The sequence below is a fragment of the Jaculus jaculus genome, chromosome 14, assembly GCF_020740685.1.
Source record: "Jaculus jaculus isolate mJacJac1 chromosome 14, mJacJac1.mat.Y.cur, whole genome shotgun sequence".
NCBI classification, from domain to species: Eukaryota; Metazoa; Chordata; class Mammalia; order Rodentia; family Dipodidae; genus Jaculus; species Jaculus jaculus.
In genome coordinates, this window is record NC_059115.1 from 14,244,713 (window position 1) to 14,269,134 (window position 24,422).

General features: G+C 46.8%; 1 protein-coding gene across 1 annotated transcript; it reads left to right on the top strand.

Moving 5' to 3' along the window:
* The first annotated feature begins 8,758 nt into the window (after positions 1-8,758).
* On the top strand, positions 8,759-14,430 carry Ube2s (ubiquitin conjugating enzyme E2 S). Its single transcript, XM_045133986.1, has 4 exons — positions 8,759-8,938; positions 9,488-9,635; positions 11,870-12,060; positions 14,044-14,430. Exons 1-4 carry the CDS (start codon positions 8,936-8,938, stop codon positions 14,368-14,370), a joined length of 669 nt encoding a protein of 222 aa, XP_044989921.1. The 5' UTR covers positions 8,759-8,935; the 3' UTR covers positions 14,371-14,430.
* The last annotated feature ends 9,992 nt before the right edge of the window (positions 14,431-24,422 follow it).

Below are 24,422 nucleotides of genomic sequence, written 5' to 3' on the forward strand. Positions count from 1 at the left end.
CTCATTTATTTATCTGACACAGAGAGAAAGAGGCAGATAGAGAATGGGCACACCAGGGCCTCTAACTACTGCAAACGAACCCCAGACTCATGTGCCACTTTGTGCCTTCGAAGGTCCTGGGGAATCAAACCTGGGTCCTTAGATTTTGCAGGCAAGCACCTAACTACTAAACCATTTCTTCAGCCTGATTATTTGTTTGCTTGCTTGTTCTTTGTTTTGTTTTGGTTTTTTGTTTTTGTTTTTTGCAAGGTAGGGACTCACTGTAGCCCGCGCTGACCTGGCCCTCATTCTGTAGTTCCAGGCTGGCCTCTAACTCAGTGATCCTTGTACTTCTGAGTGCTGGGATTAAAGGCATGCTCAACCATACCCAGCCTAGCTCTTACTCTTAACTCAAATTTCTCCTTTATTTTTTTATTTCTTTGGTTTTTTTGAGGTAGTGTCTTGCTCTAGCCCAGGCTTACCTGGAATTCACTCAGTAGTATCAGGCTGGCCTCCAACTCAGGAGATTATCATACCTCTGTCTCCTGAGTGCTAGATTAAAGATGTACGCCACCATGCCCAGCTTTACTGTCTTTCTGTCTCTCTCAAATAAATAATAATTATATCTATATATATGCCTCCCAAGTGCTGAAATTAAAGGTGAGCACCACCTCACCCAGCTATAAAAATATTTTTCTAGCACTCAGGAGGCAGAGGTGGAAGAATCTCCATGAGTTCAAGGCCACCCTGAGGGTACATAGTGAATTCCAGGTCAGCCTAAACTAGAGCAAGACCCTACATTGAAAAATGAAAGAAAAAAAAATTCTTATTCACTTATTTATTTATTTTGGGTTTTTTAAGGTAGAGTCTCACTCTAGCCTGGGCTGACCTAGAATTCAGTATGTAATCTCAGGGTAGCCTCGAACTCATGGCAGTCCTCCTACCTCTGCTTTCCGAATGCTGCTGCAATTAAAGGTATGCAGCACCACACCCAGTTTCTTTCTTTCTGTTTTTGTTTTTTTTTTTGGGGGGGGGTTCCTGGTAGGGGCTCACTTTAGTTCAGGCTGACCTGGAATTCACTATGTAGCCTCAGGGTGGCCTCAAACTCATGAGGATCCTCCTACCTCGGCCTCCTGAGTGCTGGGATTAAAGGCATGTGCCACCACGCCTGGCTCAGTTTCTAATTCTTTTTTTGTTTTTAAGATTTTTTATTTTTATTTACTTATTTATTAGAGACAGAGAGAGAGAGAATGGGCACATTAGGGCCTCTAGCCACTGCAAACAAACTCCAGATGCATGTGCCACAATGTGGATCTGGTTTACATGAGACCTGGAGAATCAAACCTGTGTCCTTAGGTTTCACAGGCATGTGCCTTAACCACTAAGCCATCTCTCCAGCCCCCCAGCTTCTTATATATTTATTTGAGAGTAAGAGTTGGGGGAGGGGGGACAGATAGAGAATGGGAGCACCAGTCTCCAGCTGTTGCAAATGAACTCCAGATACATGTTCCACTTTGTGCATCTGGCTTATGTGGGCCCTGGGGAATTGAACCTACATTCATTGGTTTTACACGTAAGTGCCTGAACCACTAAGCCATGTCTTTAGCCCTAAAAATATAAAAATAATTTTTTTGTTTTTCTTTTTCAGTTTTTATTTATTTTTATTTTTTGGTTTTTCAAGGTAGGGTCTCACTCTAGCCCAGGCTGACCTGGAATTCCCTCTGTAGTTTTAGGGTGGCCTCAAACTCACAGTGATCCTCCTACCTCCACGTCCCGAGTGCTGCAATGGAAAGCTTGTGCCACCACGCCCAGCTCCTAAAATTTTTTTTTTTTTTTTTTTTTTTTGGTTTTTTGAGGTAGGGTCTCACTCTAGCCCAGGCTGAACCTGGAATTCACTATGTAGTCTCAGGGTGGCCTTGAACTCACAGTGATCCTCCTACCTCTGCCTCCCAAGTGCTGGGATTAAAGGCGTGCGCCACCATGCCCGGCCCTAAAAATATATTTTTTTAAAATTTTATTTATTTATTTGAGAGCGATAGACACAGAGAGAAAGACAGAGAGAGGGAGAGAGAGAGAATGGGCACGCCAGGGCTTCCAGCCTCTGCAAACGAACTCCAGACGCGTGCGCCCCCTTGTGCATCTGGCTAACGTGGGACCTGGGGAACCGAGCCTCGAACTGGGGTCCTTAGGCTTCACAGGCAAGCGCTTAACCGCTAAGCCATCTCTCCAGCCCAAAAATATTTTTTAAAGAAGAAAGAAGACTACAAATTTCTAGGGCTGGAGATGATGTAGGTAGAGTATCTACCGAGCATTCATGAAGCCCTGAGTTGAATCCTGGGCATTTCATAAACTAGCCATGGAGAGCTGGGCATGGTGGCACACACCTTTAATTCCAGCACTCGGGAGGCAGAGGTAGGAGGATAGCTTTGAGTTCAAGGCCACCCAGACAATACAGAGTGAATTTCTTGTCAGCATGGGCGAGAATGAGACCCTACCTCAAAAAACAAACAAATAAAAATAAATAAACTAGCCGGTTGTAGTGGCTCACACCTTTAATCCCAGCACTTGGGAGACAGAGGTTGGAGGATCATCATGAGATGGAGGCCACCCTGAGACTACGTAGTGAATTCCAGGTCAGTCTGGACTAGAGTGAGCCCCTACCTCGAAAAACCAATAAATATGTAAATAAATAAATAAACTAGTCATGGTAGCACATGCCTGCCATCCCAGCATTTAAGGATGTGTAATTCCAACACAAGGGGCAAGTACAAAGCACTGTGGCTCCTTTTGTTCAAAAGATTCCACTTTGGGGGCTGGAGAAATAACTAAGCTATTAAGGCACTTGCCTGCAAAGCCTAATGACCCAGGTTCAATTTCCTAGTACCCACATAATCCAGATGCACAAGGTGGTGCATGCATCTGGAGTTCCTTTGAGGTGGATAGAGACCCTGGGACACCCATTCTCTCTCTTTATCTGCCTCTATCAAATGAGGGCTAATCAAAATCTAAGAGGATATAAATAAACATATGGAAACCTACTTTTTTTGGACAATGAAACTCAGGAGCCATTGATTGTTACTAGAAAATTTTCAGTGCCAGGGATGGGATACCTTCCAGTGAGTTGTTAGCCAGGGAGGTCCCTGATGCCCTAGAACCATTACAGGCCATTGCTGAGGCCCTTGGTTTCCTACCATGAATAGATGACAAGACTCTGTTGCTGAAGAGTCCACATACTTCGGCTGCAAGGCCACTGAGAAATCCTGCTGGAACTGAGCTGAAATCCAATTTCATGGAGACCAGCTGATAGAAAGCTGGAAGAAGCTATGCTGAATATAACTCAATGGGAGAGAGAAAAATCACCAGTGAAGATACCCAACAGTGCACATTAAAAGCCTTATATTTGGCAATAGTGGCATGTCTGTCATGGTGGAAACCACCTGCCTTCTAATTGGACTGGAGGCCTGCTCCATGGGAGGGAATACATCCCTGATACTGAAAACTTAAAATGGGTAGTCATGAACCCTAGGGGTGTAACATCTGCTGCTATCTGGCTAAATGTATATACTATGCTTATCAAACTGTCCAATAAGCACTTCTTTTAATGTTCATACCCTTATATTAATGCTACTCTCACTTTTGGTAGAGAATCTTCTCTTTTCAGTTGGCAGTAACCTTGGGATGACTCAGAAGGCGCCATGGTGCTGAGAAGTGACAGAGAAGCACTCAGCACTGAAATATCTCTATCACACCTTAAGAGGCTCAGGGCAGAAGAGGTGGCGGAAAGAATGTAAGAGCCAAAGGAAGGGTAGGACTCCTTACAGTGTGCTCCTCCAGACACAAAATGGCCTGGATATCCGTGACCTCGCAGTGCCTGACACTACCTACATAAGACCATCATAATAGGAGGTAAAAGATCATGACATGAAAATATAAGAGATACTGATTGAGAGGGGGAGGGGATATGATGGAGAGTGGAGTTTCAAAGGGGAAAGGGGGTGGAGGAAGGGAATTACCATGGGTTATTGTTTATAATCATGAAAGTTATTAATTATAAAAATTTTTAGCCAGGCGTGGTGGCACACGCCTTTAATCCCAGCACTCGGGAGGCAGAGGTAGGAGGATCGCCATGAGTTCGAGGCCACCCTGAGACTACATAGTGAATTCCAGGTCAGCCTGAGCCAGAGTGAGACCCTACCTCGAAAAACCAAAAAAAAATATATAAATAAATGAATAAAATAAAATAAAAATTTTTAAATACTTTAAAAAATTTTTGAGGCCCCCCCCCCAAAAAAAAGCACTGTCCTGATTGCTTGGGTCACACCAAGGAACAGAAGAACAGGGAACACTTGCACAGGTATTCCACATGGGGATAGTCAGTGACAAATATGAAGAGGGGGCAATTGCATTCCATTTTGTCTGGCTATATGGTTGGTCCAGGATACAGGACTTTCTTTTCATACCAGGAAAGTCCCGGGCTAATGATGTTTGTAGTTTTTGTTGTTGTTCTCTCTCTCTCTCTCTAACTCTCTCTCTCTTAAAAAAAAAAAAAAAAATGTATATTAGATTTAGCAGGAAATGGTGGCACATGTCTTTAATCCCCGCAGAAGTAGGAGGATCACTGAGTTTGACACCAGCCTGGGCTAGAGTGAGACCCTACCTGGAAAAACCAAAACAATAAAATAAATAAAATAAAATAAGCTGGGCATGGTGGCACACGCCTTTAATCCCAGTACTCAGGAGGCAGAGGTAGGAGGATCACCATGGGTTCAAGGCCACCCTGAGACTACATAGTGCATTCTAGGTCAGCTTGGGCTAGGTGTGAATCCCTAGCCCATATTTATTTATTTGCAAATAGAGAAAGAGAGAGGAGAGGGAGACAGAGAGAATGGGTGTGCCAGGGTCTAGCCTCTGTAAACTAACCTCTGAAACATGTACTACTTTGTGCATCTGGTTTACTGGGTACTGGGGAATCAAACCTCAGTCTTTAGGCTTTGCAGGCAAGCACCTTAATCACTAAACCATCCTTCTAGCCCGCAGGTATTTTTTTAATTTTAATTTTAATTTTTTTGGTTTTTCGAGGTAGTGTCTCACTCTCACCCAGGCTGACCTGGAATTCACTATGTAGTCTCAGGGTGGCCTCAAACTCTCAGTGATCCTACCTCTGCTTCCCAAGTGTTGGGATTAAAGGTGTGCACCACCACGCCTGGCTTGAAATAAATCAGTTTTTGCTTGATTGTTTTTCAGGGTGGGGTCTTCACTCTAGCCTAGGTTAACCTGGAACTCACAGAGCTCCTTCTACCTCAACTCCCTCCCAAGTGTTGGGACTAAAAAGTGTATGCTACCATGCCAGGCTTGACCTTTTGTCTTTTTTGACAAACATCTGAGAAAACAACTTTAAGAGTAAAGATTTTAGTGCAGTGTAGTGGCACAAGCCTTTAATTCCAGCACTTGGGATGCAGAGGTAGGAGGATCGTTGTGAATTCAAGGCCACCCTGAGACTACATGCTGAACTCCAGGACAGCCTGCATTGTCTAGAGTAAGACCCTACCTTGGAAAAAAAAAGAAAGAGAGAGAGAGAAAGAGTAAAGATTTGCTTTGGTGTGTTGGCACACACCTTTAATCCCAGCACTCAGAAGACTGAGGTAGGAAGATCAGCTTGAGTTCGAGGCCACTCTGAAACTACTTAGTGAATTCCAGTTCACCTACCTGGAAAAACAAATAATAATAATAATAATAAAACCAATGAACACTCCCCCTCAAAAAAAGATGGGTAAAGATTCGTTTTGGTTTGGGGGTGGTGGTGCACACCTTTAATCCCAGCACTTGGGAGGCAGAGGTAGGAGGATTGCCATGAGTTCAAGGCCACCCTGAGATTCCATAGTGAGTTCCAGGTTAGCCTGGGCTAGAATGAGACCCTACCTCGAAAAACAAAACAAAATAAAAAAATAATAAATAAAACAAGAAAGAATAAAAGAAAGAAAGAGAAAGAGAGAGAGAGAGAGAGAGAGGAGGAAGGAAGGAAAAGAAAGTAGAGTGAAAAGCAGTAAAAGGATATTTATTAAATATGGCCACATTGAAAAGAGATACAAAGAGATCCAGTGACACCCCTATATATACACACACCCAAGTCCGCTATTAGAGTCTTGACATTAAATTTATGTATTTGTTATTTATTTTACTTGCAGATGTGTATATGTAAGAGCACACCAGGGTCTCTTGCCACTATGAACTTCCAGATGTATGTACTAGTTTATACTTGCCTTTACATAGGTGCTGGTAGTTGAACCTAGGCCCACAGGCTTTGCAAGCAAGTTTCTTTAACTTCTGAACCCAAAAATTAGTTTTATTTATCTACTTTATTTATTCATGAGAGAGAGAGGCTGAAAGAGAGAGAGAGAGAATGGATGCACCAGGGCCTTTAGCTGCTGCAAGCGTACACCAGAGGCCTGGGCCACCTTCTCCATCTGGTTTATGTAGGGACTAGAACTTGGGCCCTTTGACTTTGCAGTGCAGACAACTGCCTTAACTGCTAAGCCAGCTTTCCAGCTCACCAAAGCTTAGTTTTAAATAGAAGGCATCACTAAACAATCCTGGTCAAGGTGTGTCATACCCATCATCCTCGTCAAGGCTCCCAGTCCCTCCTGCAAAGTGATGTCAGACCGATGTGAAATCTCTTTCTGGGAGACAAGAGACCCCTCTGGTTGGCATAAACCTTCATTCAGCCCCTCTCCACCATGCGTCTTAAGGAAATTTCCATTTGGGGGGAGTCCATTGTATCAATAGCAGATGACAGTGTCTTTAGAATACTTTCATTCTTTTTGTTTGGGGGGGAGTCTCACTCTAGCACAGGCTGACCTGGAATCACTATGTAGTCTCAGGGTGATCTTAAATTTACAGCGATCCTTTAATCCCAGGTCAGCCTGAGCTGGAGTGAACCCATACCTTGAAAAACCAAAAAAATGACATGTGCCACTATGTCTGGCTTATTTTCATTCTTTTGTTTTGTTTTTATTTTTGTTTTAGGAGGTAGGGTTTCACTCTAGTCCAGGCTGACCTGCTGGAATTCACTATGGAGTCTCAGGCTGGTCTCGAACTTGGTGATCCTCCTACCTCTGCCTCCCAGGCTGGGATTAAAGGTGTGTGCCACCACAACCAGCTTCATTCTTTTTAAAAATATTTTTGAGCCAGGCGTGCCTGCACAGGCCTTTAATCCTAGCACTGGGAGGCAGAGGTAGGAGGATCACCATGAGAGTTTGAGTAAATTCTAGATCATCTTGGGCTAGAGAGAGACCCTAACTCAAAAAAACAAAAAACAGTAATATTTTTGTTTATTCACTTGCAAATAGAGAAATAGAAGACAAAGAGAACGGGCACACCAGGGCCTATAGATGTTGTAAATGAACTCGATGCCATGTGCAACCTTGTGCATCTGGCTTATGTGGGTACTGGGAAATCAAATCTGGGTTCTTAGGCTTCACAGGCAAAGTGCCTTAACTGCTCTTTTTTTTTTTTTTTAAACTTATTTGAGAGAGAAAGGAACAGAGAGCAAGAGAGTATGGGCATGCCAGGGCATACCACTGCAAATAAATTCCAGATGCATGAGCCACTTTGTGCATCTGGCTTTACGTGGATACGGGGGAATCGAACCCTGGCCGTAAAGGTTTCACAAACAAGCGCCTTTAACTTTTGAGCCCACAGAGTACTAATGGCGGGCAAGGCTGGCAAACCCTACGCTGCTGTGAGGGGCTGCGGAGCCTCTGCCTGGCTCTGCGTGGTCACACTGAAAGGAGGCGGCGAGGTGGGCGCCCTGTCCCCCTGCGCCGATGAGCACCGTGGACACCATGTCCAGCGCGTCGTTCTCGCTCACAAAGCCACTACTGACCGCAGACCTTGGCATTTCCTTGACTCCCTCTGGCATCCCGCACGAACAAGGCGGGAGAAGGACGGGGAACAGGGGTCAGAGGTCACACGGAAGGGACAGAACAGTCCAGTCCTTCGAGGTCATTCTGCATGGTTCTGAAGCTTCGTGGACACAGAACATAGGTCACAGGTCACATTCACTACAAAATGGCGCCTCAGAGAAAAGCGTAGATTTCCGGGCGTCCGTTCCCACACTGCGGAGAGGAGGGTGCAGGGGCTGCCGCAGGTACTCGTTTGCATACAGAAAAAAAGCCACGAATTTCATTGGTCAGTGGGTCTGTCACGCTAAACGGGTTTCCCATTGGTCAGTGTTACCCCTGCCACCCTGTAAATTGTCCGTCAATGATTGGCCTATGTAAGTATTATGACCCGCCCAGATCACAGCCGCCTGCCTCTATTGGCCAGCGAGCCTTCCATCACGGGTTTTAAACCCCCTTCCTTTGCCCCGCCCGGTCCTTTAACCGACCGTTAGTCGCGTGCGCGACTCGCTAGGGCGTAAGGGCGAGCTCGCGTATGCCCGGCCGTTGCGGCGTCTCATTCAAACGGACCAATCAGCGGCCGTATCGTCTCACGATTTCCCCCCCCCACACTCCCCTCTCCACTGAGGGTTCTCAGATCTCCCGGGTCACCTCCTCGACCAGCGTGCGCCCTCATTGGACAGCCCGCCGCGCAGCCCCTTCACTACTGCGCGTAATTTGTAGAGAACAGGAGGGGGGACAGAGTGCGCTGGACGCCCAGAGTGTGCGCGCTGACGTCTCGAGCCGAGGCGCGCCGCGCGGGAAGGGGCGGGGCTTACCGGCGGCTATAAAAGCAATCCGGTGCGCGCGCCGAGGACTCAGTGCGGGCTGGGTAGGCGTAGCGTGCGGAGCGGTTTGTGGTGCTGCGCGTCGCCGGAGGTCGTGGGGAGCGCAGCCGGGCCGCCGCGGCCCTCGCTGGGGTCACAGCGCTAGTTGTTGGGTCCCCCCTGCCCCGGCCGGCGGCCCAAAGAGTTGAAGAAGGGGGCCGGGGGGGACCCGCCCCCAGGCCGGCCGAAGTCATGGTGAGTGCGGGGTGGCGGTCCTGAGAGAGAGAGAGAGGTAAGGGGCAGGTTGGGGACTCCGCGGAGGAGGCGTCCTCCCGAGGGTTTCGTTGCGGGGTGACCTGCGGGGTTTCCGTAGCCCGGGCATGTCGGCCGGCAAGGCGGGACCCCATCCTCCCCAGCGGCCTGGCCGCAGGTGCCCCGGCCCGGGAGGCCCGCGCAGCCTTGGCGTGGGAACTCCGGGGTACTTTGCCTGCCTTCCGTGTGTGTTTTCGGGGAGCAAGTGTCCCCGCCGCCATTTGCAGGCCTGAGCCCAGTCTTTTTTTTTTTTTTCTTTTGAGGTTGTGGGTTTCCTCATGCTAGGCCTCGGTCTCTCCTGGAACCCTTGTGAGGGGGGACCCATGTGAGACTATCTGTGGTCTTGGGGAAGATTTTGGGGTGGGGGCAGGAGGCCCCACAGGGTGTTTGACAGCCGCGGAATCCGCGGGGTCACGAGCAGGACAGCGCTTGCATCCTTGAGTGCCCGCCCCTGCCGGCTGCTCACCCTCTCGTCTTCCCTTCGGTGCCCAGAGCTCCAACGTGGAGAACCTGCCGCCGCACATCATCCGCCTGGTGTACAAGGAGGTGTCCACGCTCACCGCCGACCCACCCGACGGCATCAAGGTCTTCCCCAACGAGGAGGACCTCACCGACCTGCAGGTCACCATCGAGGGCCCCGGTGAGTTTGACATGACAAGTAGGAGCGGCCACTTCCTAAATGCCTAGGGTCACGGTCACTTGGCTCTGGAACAAGACACCCTGTCAGGTGTTGGGGAGAAAGTATGGGCAGGTTACTTGTATTTACGCTCGTCGGGACACCCCAAATAATAGTAATTACGTGTCCTTTATCCAAGGGGCGAGGAGTTTTTTGTCACCGAGAAAGTGTGTATTGGTGTTTTTGCCTAGGTTGGGGATGTGGCTGTTGGTCGTAGGAGCTTCCATGGGTGCGTAGTAGTAAGTGGCAAGGCTGTTGTTGTTAGCATCAGCAAAACGGGAGGATAGGTTCTGAAACAGCATCTACCTGTCAGTGTCATAGGCTCTGGGGACTTAGCAAAGCAGCGACACTCGGCATTGTGAAGGAACCTGGTGGTAATGAACTTATTGCATGTAATTGTGCAGAACATCTTGAAACAAAGTTTTGTTAGGTTCATTTCTGTTGTCAAAATCATCTAGTTTGCTAGAGGTCTTGGAGCTAGGGTGAGTGAGCCTAGTGGTGATTAGGTGAAACTTCCCCTGAGTAATGAATGACAACTACATAATAGTTTGCATGTTGATGTGTTGGGTAGTTGAGGGGTGAAAGTTGGAAGGCTAGCCTCCCAGAAAAATCCCAAGGCAGCCCTATCTGGGTAATTTATAGTAGCAGAAAGAAAGTAAATTGTTAGGCCAGATCACTAGGGTTTCTAGGGTTCTGTAAGAAGCTTGGAAAGGCTGGGTGTGATAACGCACATCTTTAATCCCAGTACTCAGGAGGTAGAGGTAGGAGGATCACTGAGTTTGAGGCCAGCCTGAAGACTACATGATGAATTTCAGGTCAGCTTGTGCTGGAGTGAGACCTTACCTCTGAATAACAAAAAAAAATGTCTGGAAAGAAAAATTAAAGTAGGGAGCTCCCTTTCACTTGGCGTATAAAAACCAGAAAACCAAAGCTTGAGGTGAGGTGGGGTCGGGTAGAGATTAAACTTTTTTTTTTTCCTTCTCCCAGATAGGGTTTTACTGTACCCCAGGGTGACCTAGAACTCAGCTGTCCTCCTACCTCTGCCTATTGAGTGCTGGGATTAAAGGTGTTCTTGCACCATGCCTAGCTAAATTTTGTTTGTTTTTTCCAGACAAGCAGACTTGGAATTCACTCTGTAGTCTAAGGGTGACCTCCAGTTTATGGCAATCCTTCTGCCTCCCAAGTGCTGGGATTAAAGGTGTGTATCACCATGCCTGGCAGTTTTAGGTACTTATGGGCTGGGGAGATGGCTCAGTGATTGAAACCAAGCCTGAGCTCAAGTCCCCAGTACAGACATAAAGCTGGGCGTGGTGGCGCATGCCTTTAATCCCAGCACTTGGTAGGCAGAGGTGGGAGGAATTGCATGAGTTTGAGTCCACCCTGAGACTACATAATGAATTCCAGGTCACCCTGTACTAGAGCAAGACACTACTACAGAAAGAGAACAAATAATAATAATTTTTAGGTCTGGAGAGATGGTTCAGGGGTTTAGGCACCTGCCTGAAAAATCTTGAGGACTCAGGTCTGATTCCCCAGTACCACATAAAGCCAGATGCACAAAATGGTATATGCATCTGGAGTTGGTTTGCAGCAGCTAGAGGCCCTGGTGTGCCCATTTTATCCCTCTCTCTACTTGCAAATAAGTAAATTAAAATTAAAAAAAAATTCTTGCCAGGCATGGTGGCACATACCTTTTAATCCCAGCACTTGGGAGGCAAAGGTAGGAGGATTACTGTGAGTTCAAGGCCACCTTGAGAATACATAGTAAATTCCAGGTCAGCCTGTGCTACAGTGAAACCCTTCCTCAAAAAAAAAAAAACAAAAAAAAAACAAAAGAAAAACGTGTGTGTGTGTTCATTTGTTTACTTATTTATTTATTGGTTTTCGAAGTAGGGTCTCAGTCTAATCCTGGACCTGTGCCTCCTAAGTTATTTGCTGGGTCCCTGCTTCTTGGGAGTGGCAGGTGCCTGAGGCAGTCACTTGGAATACAGGGGATATGGCTGCTGGACATACCTCCAAGATGTGAGCATTGTTGTCTGTGGCACCTGGGAAGCTGGTACTTTGTTGCCTCAAGAATTTTGTGTCCTGGTAGAAAAGTTGGCATGCTATCTGCTCACATCAGACTACGTAGACTGGGTCTAGGTGCTGAGGGATACCTGAATATATCCTCACTTAAGTTTGCTCTCTCTCCATTTCAGAAGGGACCCCCTATGCTGGAGGTTTATTCCGCATGAAACTTTTACTGGGCAAGGACTTCCCTGCCTCACCACCTAAGGGCTACTTCCTTACTAAGATCTTCCATCCAAATGTGGGAGCCAATGGTGAGATCTGTGTCAATGTTCTCAAGAGGGACTGGACAGCTGAGCTGGGCATCCGACATGTGCTGCTGGTGAGTTCCAGTACATTTTCTATTTTAAAATCAACTATGAAATAGTGGGTGGCATAGGGTCCCATAGAACAGGGGTTCCCAGCAGTTCTGGAAAATTGTGGAAGGATTTGTAATGTGCTCAAAGCATCAAGTTTTTTGTGCAGTGCCAAGGGGCACTTTTGTCCTTTGCAACAAATGCGAGTTGATATGGTAGGATAGTTTCATGGCAGGTAGAGAACAGTATCCGGTTTTGTAGGCTTATTCTGCTAGTAAGCTGCAGTTTGTCACCGTTTCACTGGCCTGAATGAAGTGTAGTTAAGTGGGTTTTCTTAGGTAGCTTTGTTGCCTAGGCCAGCCTGAATTTATAATCTTCCTGCCTGCCTCAAACTCCCCAGTAACTGGGATTTCAAGCTGACTCCTGGATATTTTATTAGCAATGTAAGGTTTGTGCAAACATCACTCACCATTGTCTTCATTCTAGATTGTTTCTGTACTAGTGTTTCCCAGCCAAGGATGATCTCTCCCTTCCCCGGGAGACATTTTGCAATATCAGGAGACATGCTCTGTGTCAAGACGTACTGGAGGGAGATGCTGCTGGCACTTTATGAGTAGAGATCAGGGACACTTAACATCTTGCTGTGTGATGGACCCACAGTGCCCCAGTGTCAGCTGAGGTAGAGACACTCTTGGCCTTAACCAGTGCTTTAAGGTCTCTAAAGGCCACTTAAAGCATTTAGGTCACCTGCTGCCTTTCCTGTCCCTCTTACAAGTTAAAAAAATTTTTTTCAACTAAATTTCTAATGAGCCCCTTGGGCTGATGGTAGAGAAGATAGGGAATTGGGGTTAACTTCAGGTCACCTGGAAAGAATTAAGCTCCATGTAAACAGACCTAAAACCTTTCCCTCCATCCTAGTCTATTTGGAGGGGGAGGGGCTTTTGAGGTAGGGTCTCACTTTAGCTCCAGGCAGACCTGGAATTCACTACATAGTCTCAGGGTGGCCTTGAATTCACAGTGATCTTCCTACCTATGCCTCCCAAGTGCTGGGATAAAAGGCATGTGCCACAATGCCTGACCATCCTATTCTGTTTTCCTGGGGCTATTGGCTAGTGGGTCTGCATTTGGACCTGTTAAGGGGCGTTGCCATGAGGCATCTGTAGGAAGGGCTGCCAGGCCTCCAGCTTGGAGGTTCAGTGGTAAGAATTACAGGTGATCCTGCATCCCTTGTCATAATTAACATGTCACACAGCAGCCCCTGGAAGTACCTGCTCAGGACTGGTTGTTTATTCCGGGGGGGCTTTCTGGACTCCCTTTTAGAAGGAACCTGGGTGGGTGGAGATAGTATACTTTGTTGGAGCTGTCACTTCAGAAGGTTTGCCAGGAGCTGTTGCAGGCATGGCTGTTGGTCATACAGTGGACTTTCTTGACTTTTTCGTTCCATTACTTAGGATGGGCTGATTAAGGCTTGAAGTGACTATGGGCCCTCTATTTACACCTAAGTGTTTCTCTTGACTGAATTGGCCCTACCGTACTCAATATTACTTGGGATTCTGCATCACACATAATGTTGTCAAAATGAATACTTGAGATATAGCCTGGCAAAGTAGGTGTGAATTCTCTAATCCTGACTGCCCTAGAGTCCCTTCTCTCTCCAGTTTAGATCTTTGTCATTGGACCAACAAACCTGAACTCATTCTCCTGTATAGAGGCTTTAATAGTACTTACGCTTGTGTCTTGGATGGGTACTGAGATTCCTGGAGGAGGGCCCTGGCTTTCCCCCATAAGGGCCTCTGGGAGCAAATATGAATTATTACGCCACATTTCCCATGCTGGTGACAAGAGATGCCAGCCAGCTGGATCTTTGGGTGCCGAATTGGAAGTGGAGGGAGGGAGGGATAAGGCAGTGTGGGACCATGAGCGAATTGGAAGTGGAGGGAGGGAGGGATAAGGCAGTGTGGGACCATGAGGCTGTACTGCACTTCTGACTATGGGCCCTTTCCCCACAGACCATCAAGTGCCTGCTGATCCACCCTAACCCAGAGTCAGCGCTCAATGAGGAAGCAGGCCGTCTGCTCTTAGAGAACTACGAGGAATATGCTGCCCGTGCCCGTTTGCTCACAGAGATCCATGGGGGTGCCGGCCCCAGTAGCGGGAGAGCTGAGGCTGGTCAGGCCCAGTCCAGTGGTGCAGCAGCCTCCTCCACTGACCCCACGGCCCCTGGAGGTCTTGCAGGAGCTGAGGGTCCCATGGCCAAGAAGCATGCAGGCGAGCGTGACAAGAAGCTGGCGGCCAAGAAAAAGACGGATAAGAAAAGAGCTCTGAGGCGGCTGTAGTGGGCTCTTCTTCCTCCCTCCTTTCCTTCCCTTCTCTCACTCTGTCTCTAAGTTATTTAAATTATGGCTGGGGTGGGGGAGGGTGTTGGGGGGCACTGGGGCCTGGATTTGATTTTCTAAATAAAGTTGGAAAAGCAGCTTTTACAGTGTCCAAGACCTGTGCCTATGTTGTGGCTCAGAGCAGCTGGCATTGTGTTCTGTCCCAGTCCTTGTAAAGCTGCCAAAGCCCTGAGGCCATATAGCTCCTGTATATGGTTGGAGTCAACTCTGTCTTGTGGAGGTGGGGCAGTCCCTGCCTACCACTGAAGTGTGAGAATCAAACTAAAAAGGGTTAGGGAACTAGAGCTGAGTGTGCCTGTCCTTTCTTACTGGAACAGCATGTTGGTGTGACAGTGTGCCCCTTCCTACACAGCCTGAGTGACCAGTAGTCCTGCCCTTGTCTCCCTCTGTGGGTAATAACCTGTATAACTCAAAAACTTCGTGTCTATGATGCCAAGGACAGGGAGAGAAGAACCTGCTTTAAAAAAAAGCTGGGCATGGTGGTAGATGAATCCTGAGACGCAGGTTTATTCTGCTTGGAATTTCACAGCTCAAATTGAAGTGTCACCTTTTTTATCTGCTCACAAGGTTGTTGGCTAATTGCATTCTCTTTTTTTAAAATTTTTTTTGTACATTTTTATTTATTTATTTGAGATTGACAGAGCGAAAGAGGCAGATAGGGAGGGAGAGAGAGAATGGGCGTGCCAGGACTTCCAGCCACTTCAAACGAACCCCCTTGTGCATCTGACTAACGTGGGTCCTGGAGAATCGAGACTCAAACCAGAGTCTTTAGGCTTCCCAGGCAAGTGCTTAACTGCTAAGCCATCTCTCCAGTCCTAATTGCAATTCTTGTAGCACTGGGATCCTTCTACAAGTTACCCCACCACATGTCCTGACTCTGCCTCTGAGGGATTGCAAGGTTAGGGTGAAACCTCCACATATTTTGATAACTCAGTCTGGGACTAGCAGAGTTACACCCTACCGTTGTCTTCAATTTTGTTGTAGAAGGGAAGGCATCCTGGCGATGTGCAGTAGGGGGTGGTATATGTTTTGCTGATGTGTTTAGGTCACTTGAATGGGTTTCATTTAAGAGGAATAAAAAGGCCAATACCTCAGAAATTTTAAAATGTGGATGATACAATGAAAGAAAAATCTAGGCCAAAATTAAATGCTGGATGTGGTGCCCAAAGCCTGTACTTGACTCCCAGTGCTCAGGAGGCTGAAGGTGGGCTTCGTGCAGACAGCCTGGCTACGTAGGGAGATCCATCAAAAACAATACCAAGGGGCTGGATGGATGGCTCAGAGTTTGTGGCCCAATTGCATGGTACCCACATGAAGCCAGAGCATAAAGTAGTGCATGTATCTGGTGTTTTGTAGTGGCGAGAGACTACGCAATTACCCTCAGTATAAAGTATAAGGAAATTTTATTTTTTGAAGTAGGATCTTACTCTACCTCAGGCTGATCTGGAATTTACTTGGTAGTTTCAGGGAGACCTTATACTCATTGTGAGTCTCCTACCTCTGCTTCCCAAGTGCTGGGATTAAAAGTGTGCACTACTAGCCCCAATTTAAGGAAATTGGTTTTAAGTTTTTTATACATTTGAGAGTGACAAAAGAGGCAGAGAGAGAGAGAATGGGCACAACAGGGCCTCTAGCCACTGTAAACGAACTCCAGATGTCTGCACCACCTTGTGCATCTGGTTTACATGGGTCCTGGAGAATGGATCCTCCAACTGGGGTCCTTAGGCTTCCCAGGCAAGCACTTAACCGCTAAACCCAGGATTTTTTTTTTTTTTAACAAGTTTCAAGGAGCCTGGGAAAATGGCTCAGGAGTTAAAGCCTACCAGCCCAGGTTGAGTTCTTAGCCATCCACATATACCAAGTGATTGGTGTTCCTTTTTACTAGCAAGCAGCTCTGAGCCACCAATACTTAAGTGAAAATAATTTGGTCTTTTTAGGTCTTTCAAGGTAGGGACTTATTCTAACCTGGGCTGACCTGGAATTCACTATGTAGACTTGGGGTTACCCTCAAACTCCCAGTGATTCTCCTACCACTGCCTCCCAGGTGTTGGGATTAAAGGCATATCCCACCCCACCATTCATTACTTTTTTTTTTAAAGATTTTATTTGTAAGCAGAGAAACAGAATAGGTACACCAGGGCCTCAAGTACCACTTTGCATCTGGCTTTACAAGGGTACTGGGGAATTGAGTTCAGGTCGTTAGGTTTTACAGGCAAGTGCCTTAACCCATTGAGCAATCTCTCCAATCCTCCTCCTCCTCTTTTTTTTTTTTTTTTTTTTTTTTTTTTTTTTGGTGAGGTAGTCTTGCTATAACCTAGACTGACCTACAATTCACTATGTAATCTCAAACTAGCCTCTAACTCACAGTGATCTTCCTACCTCTACCTCTCAAGTGCTGGGATTCAAGTCATGTGCCACCATGCCTGGCTTGCAAATATATATTTTTTTCGAGGTAGGGTCTCACTCTAGCCTGGGGTGACCTGAAATTCACTCTGTAGTCTCAGGGTGACCTCCAACTCACAACCATCCTCCTACATCTGCCTCCCAAGTGCTGGTATTAAAGGCATGCGCCACCACATCTGGCTGCAAATACATTTTTTTTTTATTTTGTTTTTTTGAGGTAGGGTTTCACTCTAGCCCAGGCTGACCTGGAATTCACTATGGAGTCTCAGGATAGCCTCGAACTCGTGTTGATCCTCCTACCTCTGCCTCCCGAGTGCTGGGATTAAAGGTGTGCGCCACCATGCCCGGCTTGCAAATACATTTTTAAGAAAGATAATTTCTTTTTTTTATTTCAGAGCAAGTGAGTATGGGCACACCAGGTCCTCCTGTCACTGCAAAGGAACTCCAGATGCTTTGCATCACTTTGTGCATCTGGCTTTAAATATGTGCTGGGGAATGGAACCCAGGTCATCAGGTTTTTGCATGCAAGCTCCCTTAACCACTGAGTCATATTTTCAGCTCCTGCAAATAAAATTGTCTAAAGCTCTGACCCATAGACAAGTGGGAAACAGTTTCGCCCTCAGGGAACTAGTCTAACAGCTGAGTGAGGTCTTGGATCCCTTGTGTATGACTTGGAAAGTAGTGAAACCCAAGGCCCCAAATTGAACTGGGACTCTTGCAGATGAACTCCAGACACATGCACCCCCTTATGCATTTGGCTAACATGGGTCCTAGGGAATCAAACTTGGGTCCTTTTTGGCTTTGCGGGGAAAGGCCTTAACCACTAAATCATCCCTCCAGTCTATGATCTACTGTGTTTAATTAGGGTTGCTTGCACGAGCGTGGGGCATAGGGTTATTTGCTGAAGTATGGGCAATTTATAGTGGCTACACCATTTAAGAAAATGTCTCTTCCCTCCAGCAACTGTCAATAGCCTTAGGGAGAAGTGGGGCCTCATGAGCCCCTTCCCCATCCATGAAGAAATGTCGGTGGGCCCAATCTTGTGCTGGTCACCACAGCTGCTGTGAGTTTATGAGAGCAACAGCCTTGTCAAGTCCAGAAGTCAACGTTCCCCGGCACTCCGCTCCTTCCTCTGGCCCTTAGGTTCTTCCTCTGCCCTCGAGGATAGCTGTGATGGGTACATGTCCATTGGGCTGAACAACAGTAGTAGGCTCCTCCAGAGGGCCTGTGACCTCTCCAGTCATGGCCTATGACTACGTTTACAGTGTCATCTTTCATCTCCCTCATTTTAAAAAATATTTTATTTATGGCTGGAAAGATGGCTTAGTGGGTAAGGCGCTTGCTTGCAAAGATTCAGGACCAACGTTCAACTCTCCGGGTCCCATGTAAGTCAGATGCCCAAGGTGACACAAATGCTCAAGGTTTCCCATGTGCACAAGCGGTGCACACATCTGGAGTTCAGATTACAGTGGCTGGAGGTTCTTATATGCCTATTTTCTCCCTCCCTGGCATAAAAAAGGGGCCAGTCTGTTGGGCTTAGCTCAAAAATATTTTATTAAGAGAAAAAGAGGGAGGGAGGGAGAAGGGAGAATGGGCGTGCCAGGGCCTCTAGCCACTGCAAACTACAGACACATGTACCACCATGTACTTCTGGCTTACATAGGTTCTGGGGTATTGAACCTGGGCCTTTAGGCTTTGCCTTAACCACTAAGCTATCTCTCCAGCCCTCCCTCTTTTATGTTTTAAAGATGTTCTTATTTGAGAGAGTGAGAATGGGCATTTGGGACAAGGCCTCTTGGCCGTTCAAACAAACTCCAGACATCTGGATTTTTGTGGGTACTAAGGAATTAAGTCCAGGTCTGCAGGTTTTGAAAGCAAATGCCTCTAACTGCTGAACAATTTTCCCAGCCCTCTTTTATCATTATTTTTTGGTTTTTCGAGGTAGGGTCTCACCCTAGCTCAGACTGGCCTTGCACTCACAGCAATGCACTTACCTCTGCCTCCAGATGCTCCTCCATGCCTGGCCCTCTCATATTCTGCAGAGCTGGGAATCTAAGCCAGAGCCTTATGCATGCCAGGCAAGCACCCTACCACTGAGCTACATCTCTATCCCCAAATGACTTAATCATGAACTTCATATTAGATTTATGATAGACAAAACTGACAACAAATAGGGCTGAAGGTATTGCTCTGTGGTTAAGGCACTTGCCTGCAAAGCCTAAGGACCTGGGTTCAGTTACCCAATATCCATGTAAAGTCAGATACATAAGGTGACACATTTGTCTGGAGTTCATTTGCAGCAACAAGAGGCCTTGGTGCACTCATTCCCTTTCTCTCTCCTTTCAAATAAGTAGAAAAAGCCGGGCATGGTGGTGCATGCCTTTAATAACAGCACTCGGGAGGCAGAGATAGGATTGCTGTGAGTTTGAGGACAACACCCTAAGACCACATAGCGAATTGCAGGTCAGCCTGGGCAAGACTACCATGAAAAACCAAAAAAAGATAAAGAAAAAACCCTGATCAAACTATATACTTAAAATAGTGCATTTGGGCTGGAGAGATGGCTCAGCAGGTATAGGTGTTTTCCATGCAAGCATGAAAGCCTGAGGGGCTCTGACTGCCTGCGTTCATTTCCCTAGCATCAACAGTTGGATGTGATCACATCTGTAACCCATCCTATGAAGAGCAGACTGCAGAATTGCTGGGGCTTGTGAGGGGAAAAAAAAAAGGCAAGCCCTGGGAACCAGTGAGTGTGTCTCAAAGACAGGCGGGAACTGGAGATGGCTTAGCGGTTAACATGTTTCCTTGCAAAACCAAAGGATCCCAGTTTGATTTTCCTGGACCCACATAAACCAGATGCACAAGGGGGCACATGCATCTGGAGTTCATTTGCAGTGGCTGGAGCCCTGGCATACCAATTCTCTCTCAAACTAATTAAGTAAATTAAAACAAAAGACACATGTGGATAAGTAATGGAGGAGGGGTACCCCATGTTCTCCTCTGGCTTGTGCATGTGCATACACAGGGTGCACACAGCTGCAATACAAGTGCATATACCACACATGAAGAAAAACACAAAACAGGCATAGTATGCATGCCTGTAATCCCAGCACAAACATAAGTTTAAGGCCACCCTCAGCTACATAAGAGACTAGCCTAGGCTACATGACAACCCTGTCTAAAAAAATTTAATTTCTGATAAAAGTAGAAAGATGAAGAGCTGGGTGTGGTGGCGCACATCTTTAATCCCAGCACTTGGGAGACAGCAGTAGTAAGATCGCCGTGAGCTCAAGGGCACCCAGTTCAGCCTGAACTAGAGTGAAACCCTACCTCAAAAAAACAAAATAGGGCTGGAGAGATGGCTTAGCGGTTAAGCGCTTGCCTATGAAGCCTAAGGACCCCGGTACAGGGCTCGGTTCCCCAGGTCCCACGTTAGCCAGATGCACAAGGGGGCGCACGCGTCTGGAGTTCGTTTGCAGAGGCTGGAAGCCCCGGCGCGCCCATTCTCTCTCTCTCCCTCTATCTGTCTTTCTCTCCGTGTCTGTCACTCTCAAATAAAAAATTTAAAAAAAAATAATAATAAAGAAAGATGGGCTGGGGATATGGCTTGGTGGCTAAAGGGACTTGCATGGGGAGGCAGAAATAGAAGGATCATCATGAGTTCGAGACCATCCTGAGACTACATAGTGAATTCCAGGTCAGCCTGATGTAGAATGAGACCCCAAAAAAAAAAGGGACTTGCATGCAAAACCTGATGGCTGGGGTTTGATTCCAGGTAAAGCCAGCTGCACAAAGTAACACATATCTGGAGTTTATCTGCAATGTCCAAAAGCCTTGGCATGCCTACTCCCACAATTCTTATTTTCAACTAGGGTCCCATTCTAGTCCAGGCTGACCTCAAACTCAGCAATAGTGCTGTGGGTTAAAGGTGTACACCACAATGCCAGGCACCAAATTAATGTTTTTACAAGCTGAAGAGAAGCCATATCTCCAGCCCTGTTAAAGGCCCTTCACTGCAAAGCCAAAGGACCCATGCTCAACTCCCCAGATCCCAAGTAAGCCAGACGCACAAGGTGACACATGTACACAAGGTGGCACAAATATCTATAATTCAATTTCAGTGGCTAGAGTCCCTGGTGCACCGATTCTCTCTCTTCCTCTCATAAAAAAATGTATTTATTTTTTTTGAGAGCAACAAAGAGGCAGAGAGAGAATGGGTACACCAGGGCCTCCAGCCTCTGCAAAGGAACTCCAGACGCATGCGACTAGTGCCTCTGGCTTACATGGGTCCTGGGGAATCAAGCCTCGAACCGGGGTCCTTAGGCTTCACAGGCAAGTGTTTAACCACTATGCCATCTCTCCAGCACACACAAAAAATATTTTTGACACCCAATACTAGGCCCTCAGCTCTTCTCCCCAAAACCTCTCACCCTGCCTCTCCACATTTCCTACTCCTCCGTATAACCCAGAAAAATTTTTTTAAGAAAATAAAGAAGCCTGGCATGGTGGCACACACCTTTAATCCAAGCACTGGGGAGGCAGAGGTAGGAAGACTGCCATGAGTTCAAGGCCACCCTGAGACTACATAGTGAATTCTAGGTCAGCCTGAGCTACAGTGAGAACCTACCTCAAAAGAACAAAACAACAACAACAAAAAAAAACTATTTTTACTTAGGAATGGCACATACCTCTAATCCCACTCAGGAAGGCAGAGGTAGGAGGATCAGTGTGAGTTTGAGGCCAGCCTGGAAGTAAGTCAGCCTGGGATATAATGAAACACTACCCTGAAAAAAATTTGAGACAGAATGAGAAGACAGGCCTCCTGCAATGGTCAATGAATTCAAAATGCATGCACCATGTTATGCATCTGGCCTTACATGGACACTAGGAAATCAAACCTGGGCCACCAGGCTTTGCAAGTTAAGTGCTTTTATTTGCTGAACCATCTGTCCAACCCCTCAAAATTATTTTACAAAAAGTATAAAAAGCACTCTCTTCTCCAGCTGCCACCTAGCCCAATGCACCTAAAAAAGTTTCCCATTTAAGGAAGGGATTTCCCCCATCATGTAACAGTCTCACTCTAGCCCAAGCTGACCTGGAAAGAAAAAATAAAATAAAACAAACAGAGCATGGTGGCTCATGCCTTTAATCCCAGCACTTGGGAGGTAGAGGCAGGAGGATTGCTGTGAGTTCAAGGCCACCCTGGGATTACATAGTGAATTCCAGGTCAGCCTGGACTGGATTGAGATCCTACCTTGAAAACAAAACAAACAAACAAACAAACAAAAAAACCAAACTCTGTCATGGTAGTACACGTCTTTCCAGCTTCTGAGGGGGAGAGAGGAGGATCATTGAGTTTAGTCTAGAGAGGATGTTCCAGGTCAGCCTGGGGTAGAGTAGAACCCTACCTCGAAAAATAAAATAGGGCTGGAGAGATGGCTTAGAGGTTTAAGGTGCTTGCTGGTAAAGCCTAAGGACCCAGGTTTGATTCCCCAGTACCCACATTAAGTCAGATGCACATGGTGATGCATGTCTGGCTCATTTGTAGTGGCTGGAGGCCCTGGTGTACCCATTCTATGTTTCTTCCTCAAATAAGGCTGGAGAGATTGTTCAGTGGTTAAGGTGCTTGCCTACAAAGGCTGACAACCTGGATTCAATTCTCTAGTATCCAAGTAAGCCAGATACATAAAGACCATGCATCTGGAGTTCATTTGCAGTGTCTAGTGACCCTGGTGCGCCTGTAATCTCTGCTTGCAAATAAATTTTTAAATATATATATATATTTCAAAGTGGAAATTAGGAACAGGGCCTGGAGGCTGTTCCCATGACTTAAGACAGAGCAAAACCAGAGAAAGAGCACTGCTTCCATGGTAAGCCTGACAATCAGCACCAGGGTGAAGGAGACAGAAGCTGAAGATACTCAACACTTACCTAAATACACCCAAGGCTCAGGAAATTTTGCAGAAGAGGGGGGTGGAAAAATTCTAAGAGCCATAGGATGGGACATCATGCCTAGAGGAGCCACCTCCCCTCCATAACTGGCTACTGCTTCCCTACTTCCACAATGTATAGCCCACAATCCCATGGGGAATACCTGCAACTCCACTGAGGGCCACTGTGGAATGGGGACAGAAAGGAGGGAAAGTACCAAGAGGGTTGAAAAGATGGCTTAGCGGTTAAGACAATTGCTTGCAAAGCCTAACGACCTGTTTGTTTCCCCAGGACCCATATAAAGCCAGATGCACAAAGTGGTACATGTATCTGGAGTTCAGTGGCAGTAGCTGGAGGCTCTAGCACATACATCCATTCTGTCTCTTCTCTCTGCAAACATATGAATAGTTATTTAAAAAAAAAAAGAAGATGGTACCAACACATTATTCACAGGGCTGGAGAGATGTCTTAGCTGTGAAGGCACTTGCCCAAAAAGCCAAAGGACCCAGGTTCAATTCCCCAGGACCCATGTAAGCCAGATGCACAAGGGGGTACACAGATCCGGAGTTTATTTGCAGTGGTTATAGGCCCTTGCAGGCCTATTCCTTCTCTCCAAAAAATTTTAAAGGATCACAACTGGGTGTGGTGGTATAGTCCTTTCATCAGAGGAAGAGGATTTGTGTGTGTTGAAGACCACCCTGAGACTAAAGAGTAAATTCTAGGTTAGCCTGAGCTACAGACCCTAGAGTGCCACCCTGCCCAGCTGGGGACATCCAATTTCTGCCTACTGAGATTACAGGTGTGCAGTACACCTGCTATACGTGGTGCTATGAATCTATCCCAGGGCCTCCTGTACACTAGGAAAGTACTCCACCAACTCAACCACATGGCTAGCTCCCTTTATGTAAGATCTCTCACTATAAGATCTCTCACTAAGTAACATAGGCTGGACTTGAACATGGGCAGCAGCATGCTACCTCTGACACTCGACTTGAATATCTATCCTATTGCATCAGTATGTTTTACAGGCAGGTGTATTAAACACTTATCTGGATGTAAGTCATCATTGTTTGTTCTCAAAGCCTAAGGACTCACGGTCGACTTTCCAGGCCCCATATAAGCCAGGTGCAGTAAGTGATGCAAGCATGTGCACATGGGGATGCATGCGTCTGGAGTTCTTTGATTGCCATGGCTGGAGGCAGATGCACCAGGGATTCAATATATTCATATCTACTGGCCAGGAGTCTGCAGCCATTTGTTCTCCATGACTTGTGTCTAAGATGGTCTACATCAGTGCCCAACCCTAAGATATGCACTCTCAATTCACTGCTCATGTCTCAAAGCTTCAAATTAGGAGCCCCATTGGTCCTGTATACTTCAGGCAGAAGATGCTTCCTCCCTCTATCTACAGGGAGGAGGGCTTGTCTAGTAAAGTTTTGGTGAATTTTTATGCACTCAGAAAGGAACCACGATATTAGACCACAGGATAGGAGGCCTCTTCTGAAAGGCTGTATTCCCAACCCCTCCTTCATGAGAAGACCAGACATCCCTTTGGATGAATAAGCGCAATGCTTTAAAAATCTTGGGGACACAGCCCAAATGACCACATACAGGGCCAGTTCAAGGAGCAACACAAAAGGGAGGCCCAGTGGCCGTGG

Coding starts and splice junctions, on each gene's coding strand:
- Ube2s (XM_045133986.1), top strand. Junction 9,636..11,869: donor GGTCACCATCGAGGGCCCCG/GTGAGTTTGACA, acceptor TCTCCATTTCAG/AAGGGACCCCCTATGCTGGA. Junction 12,061..14,043: donor GCATCCGACATGTGCTGCTG/GTGAGTTCCAGT, acceptor CTTTCCCCACAG/ACCATCAAGTGCCTGCTGAT.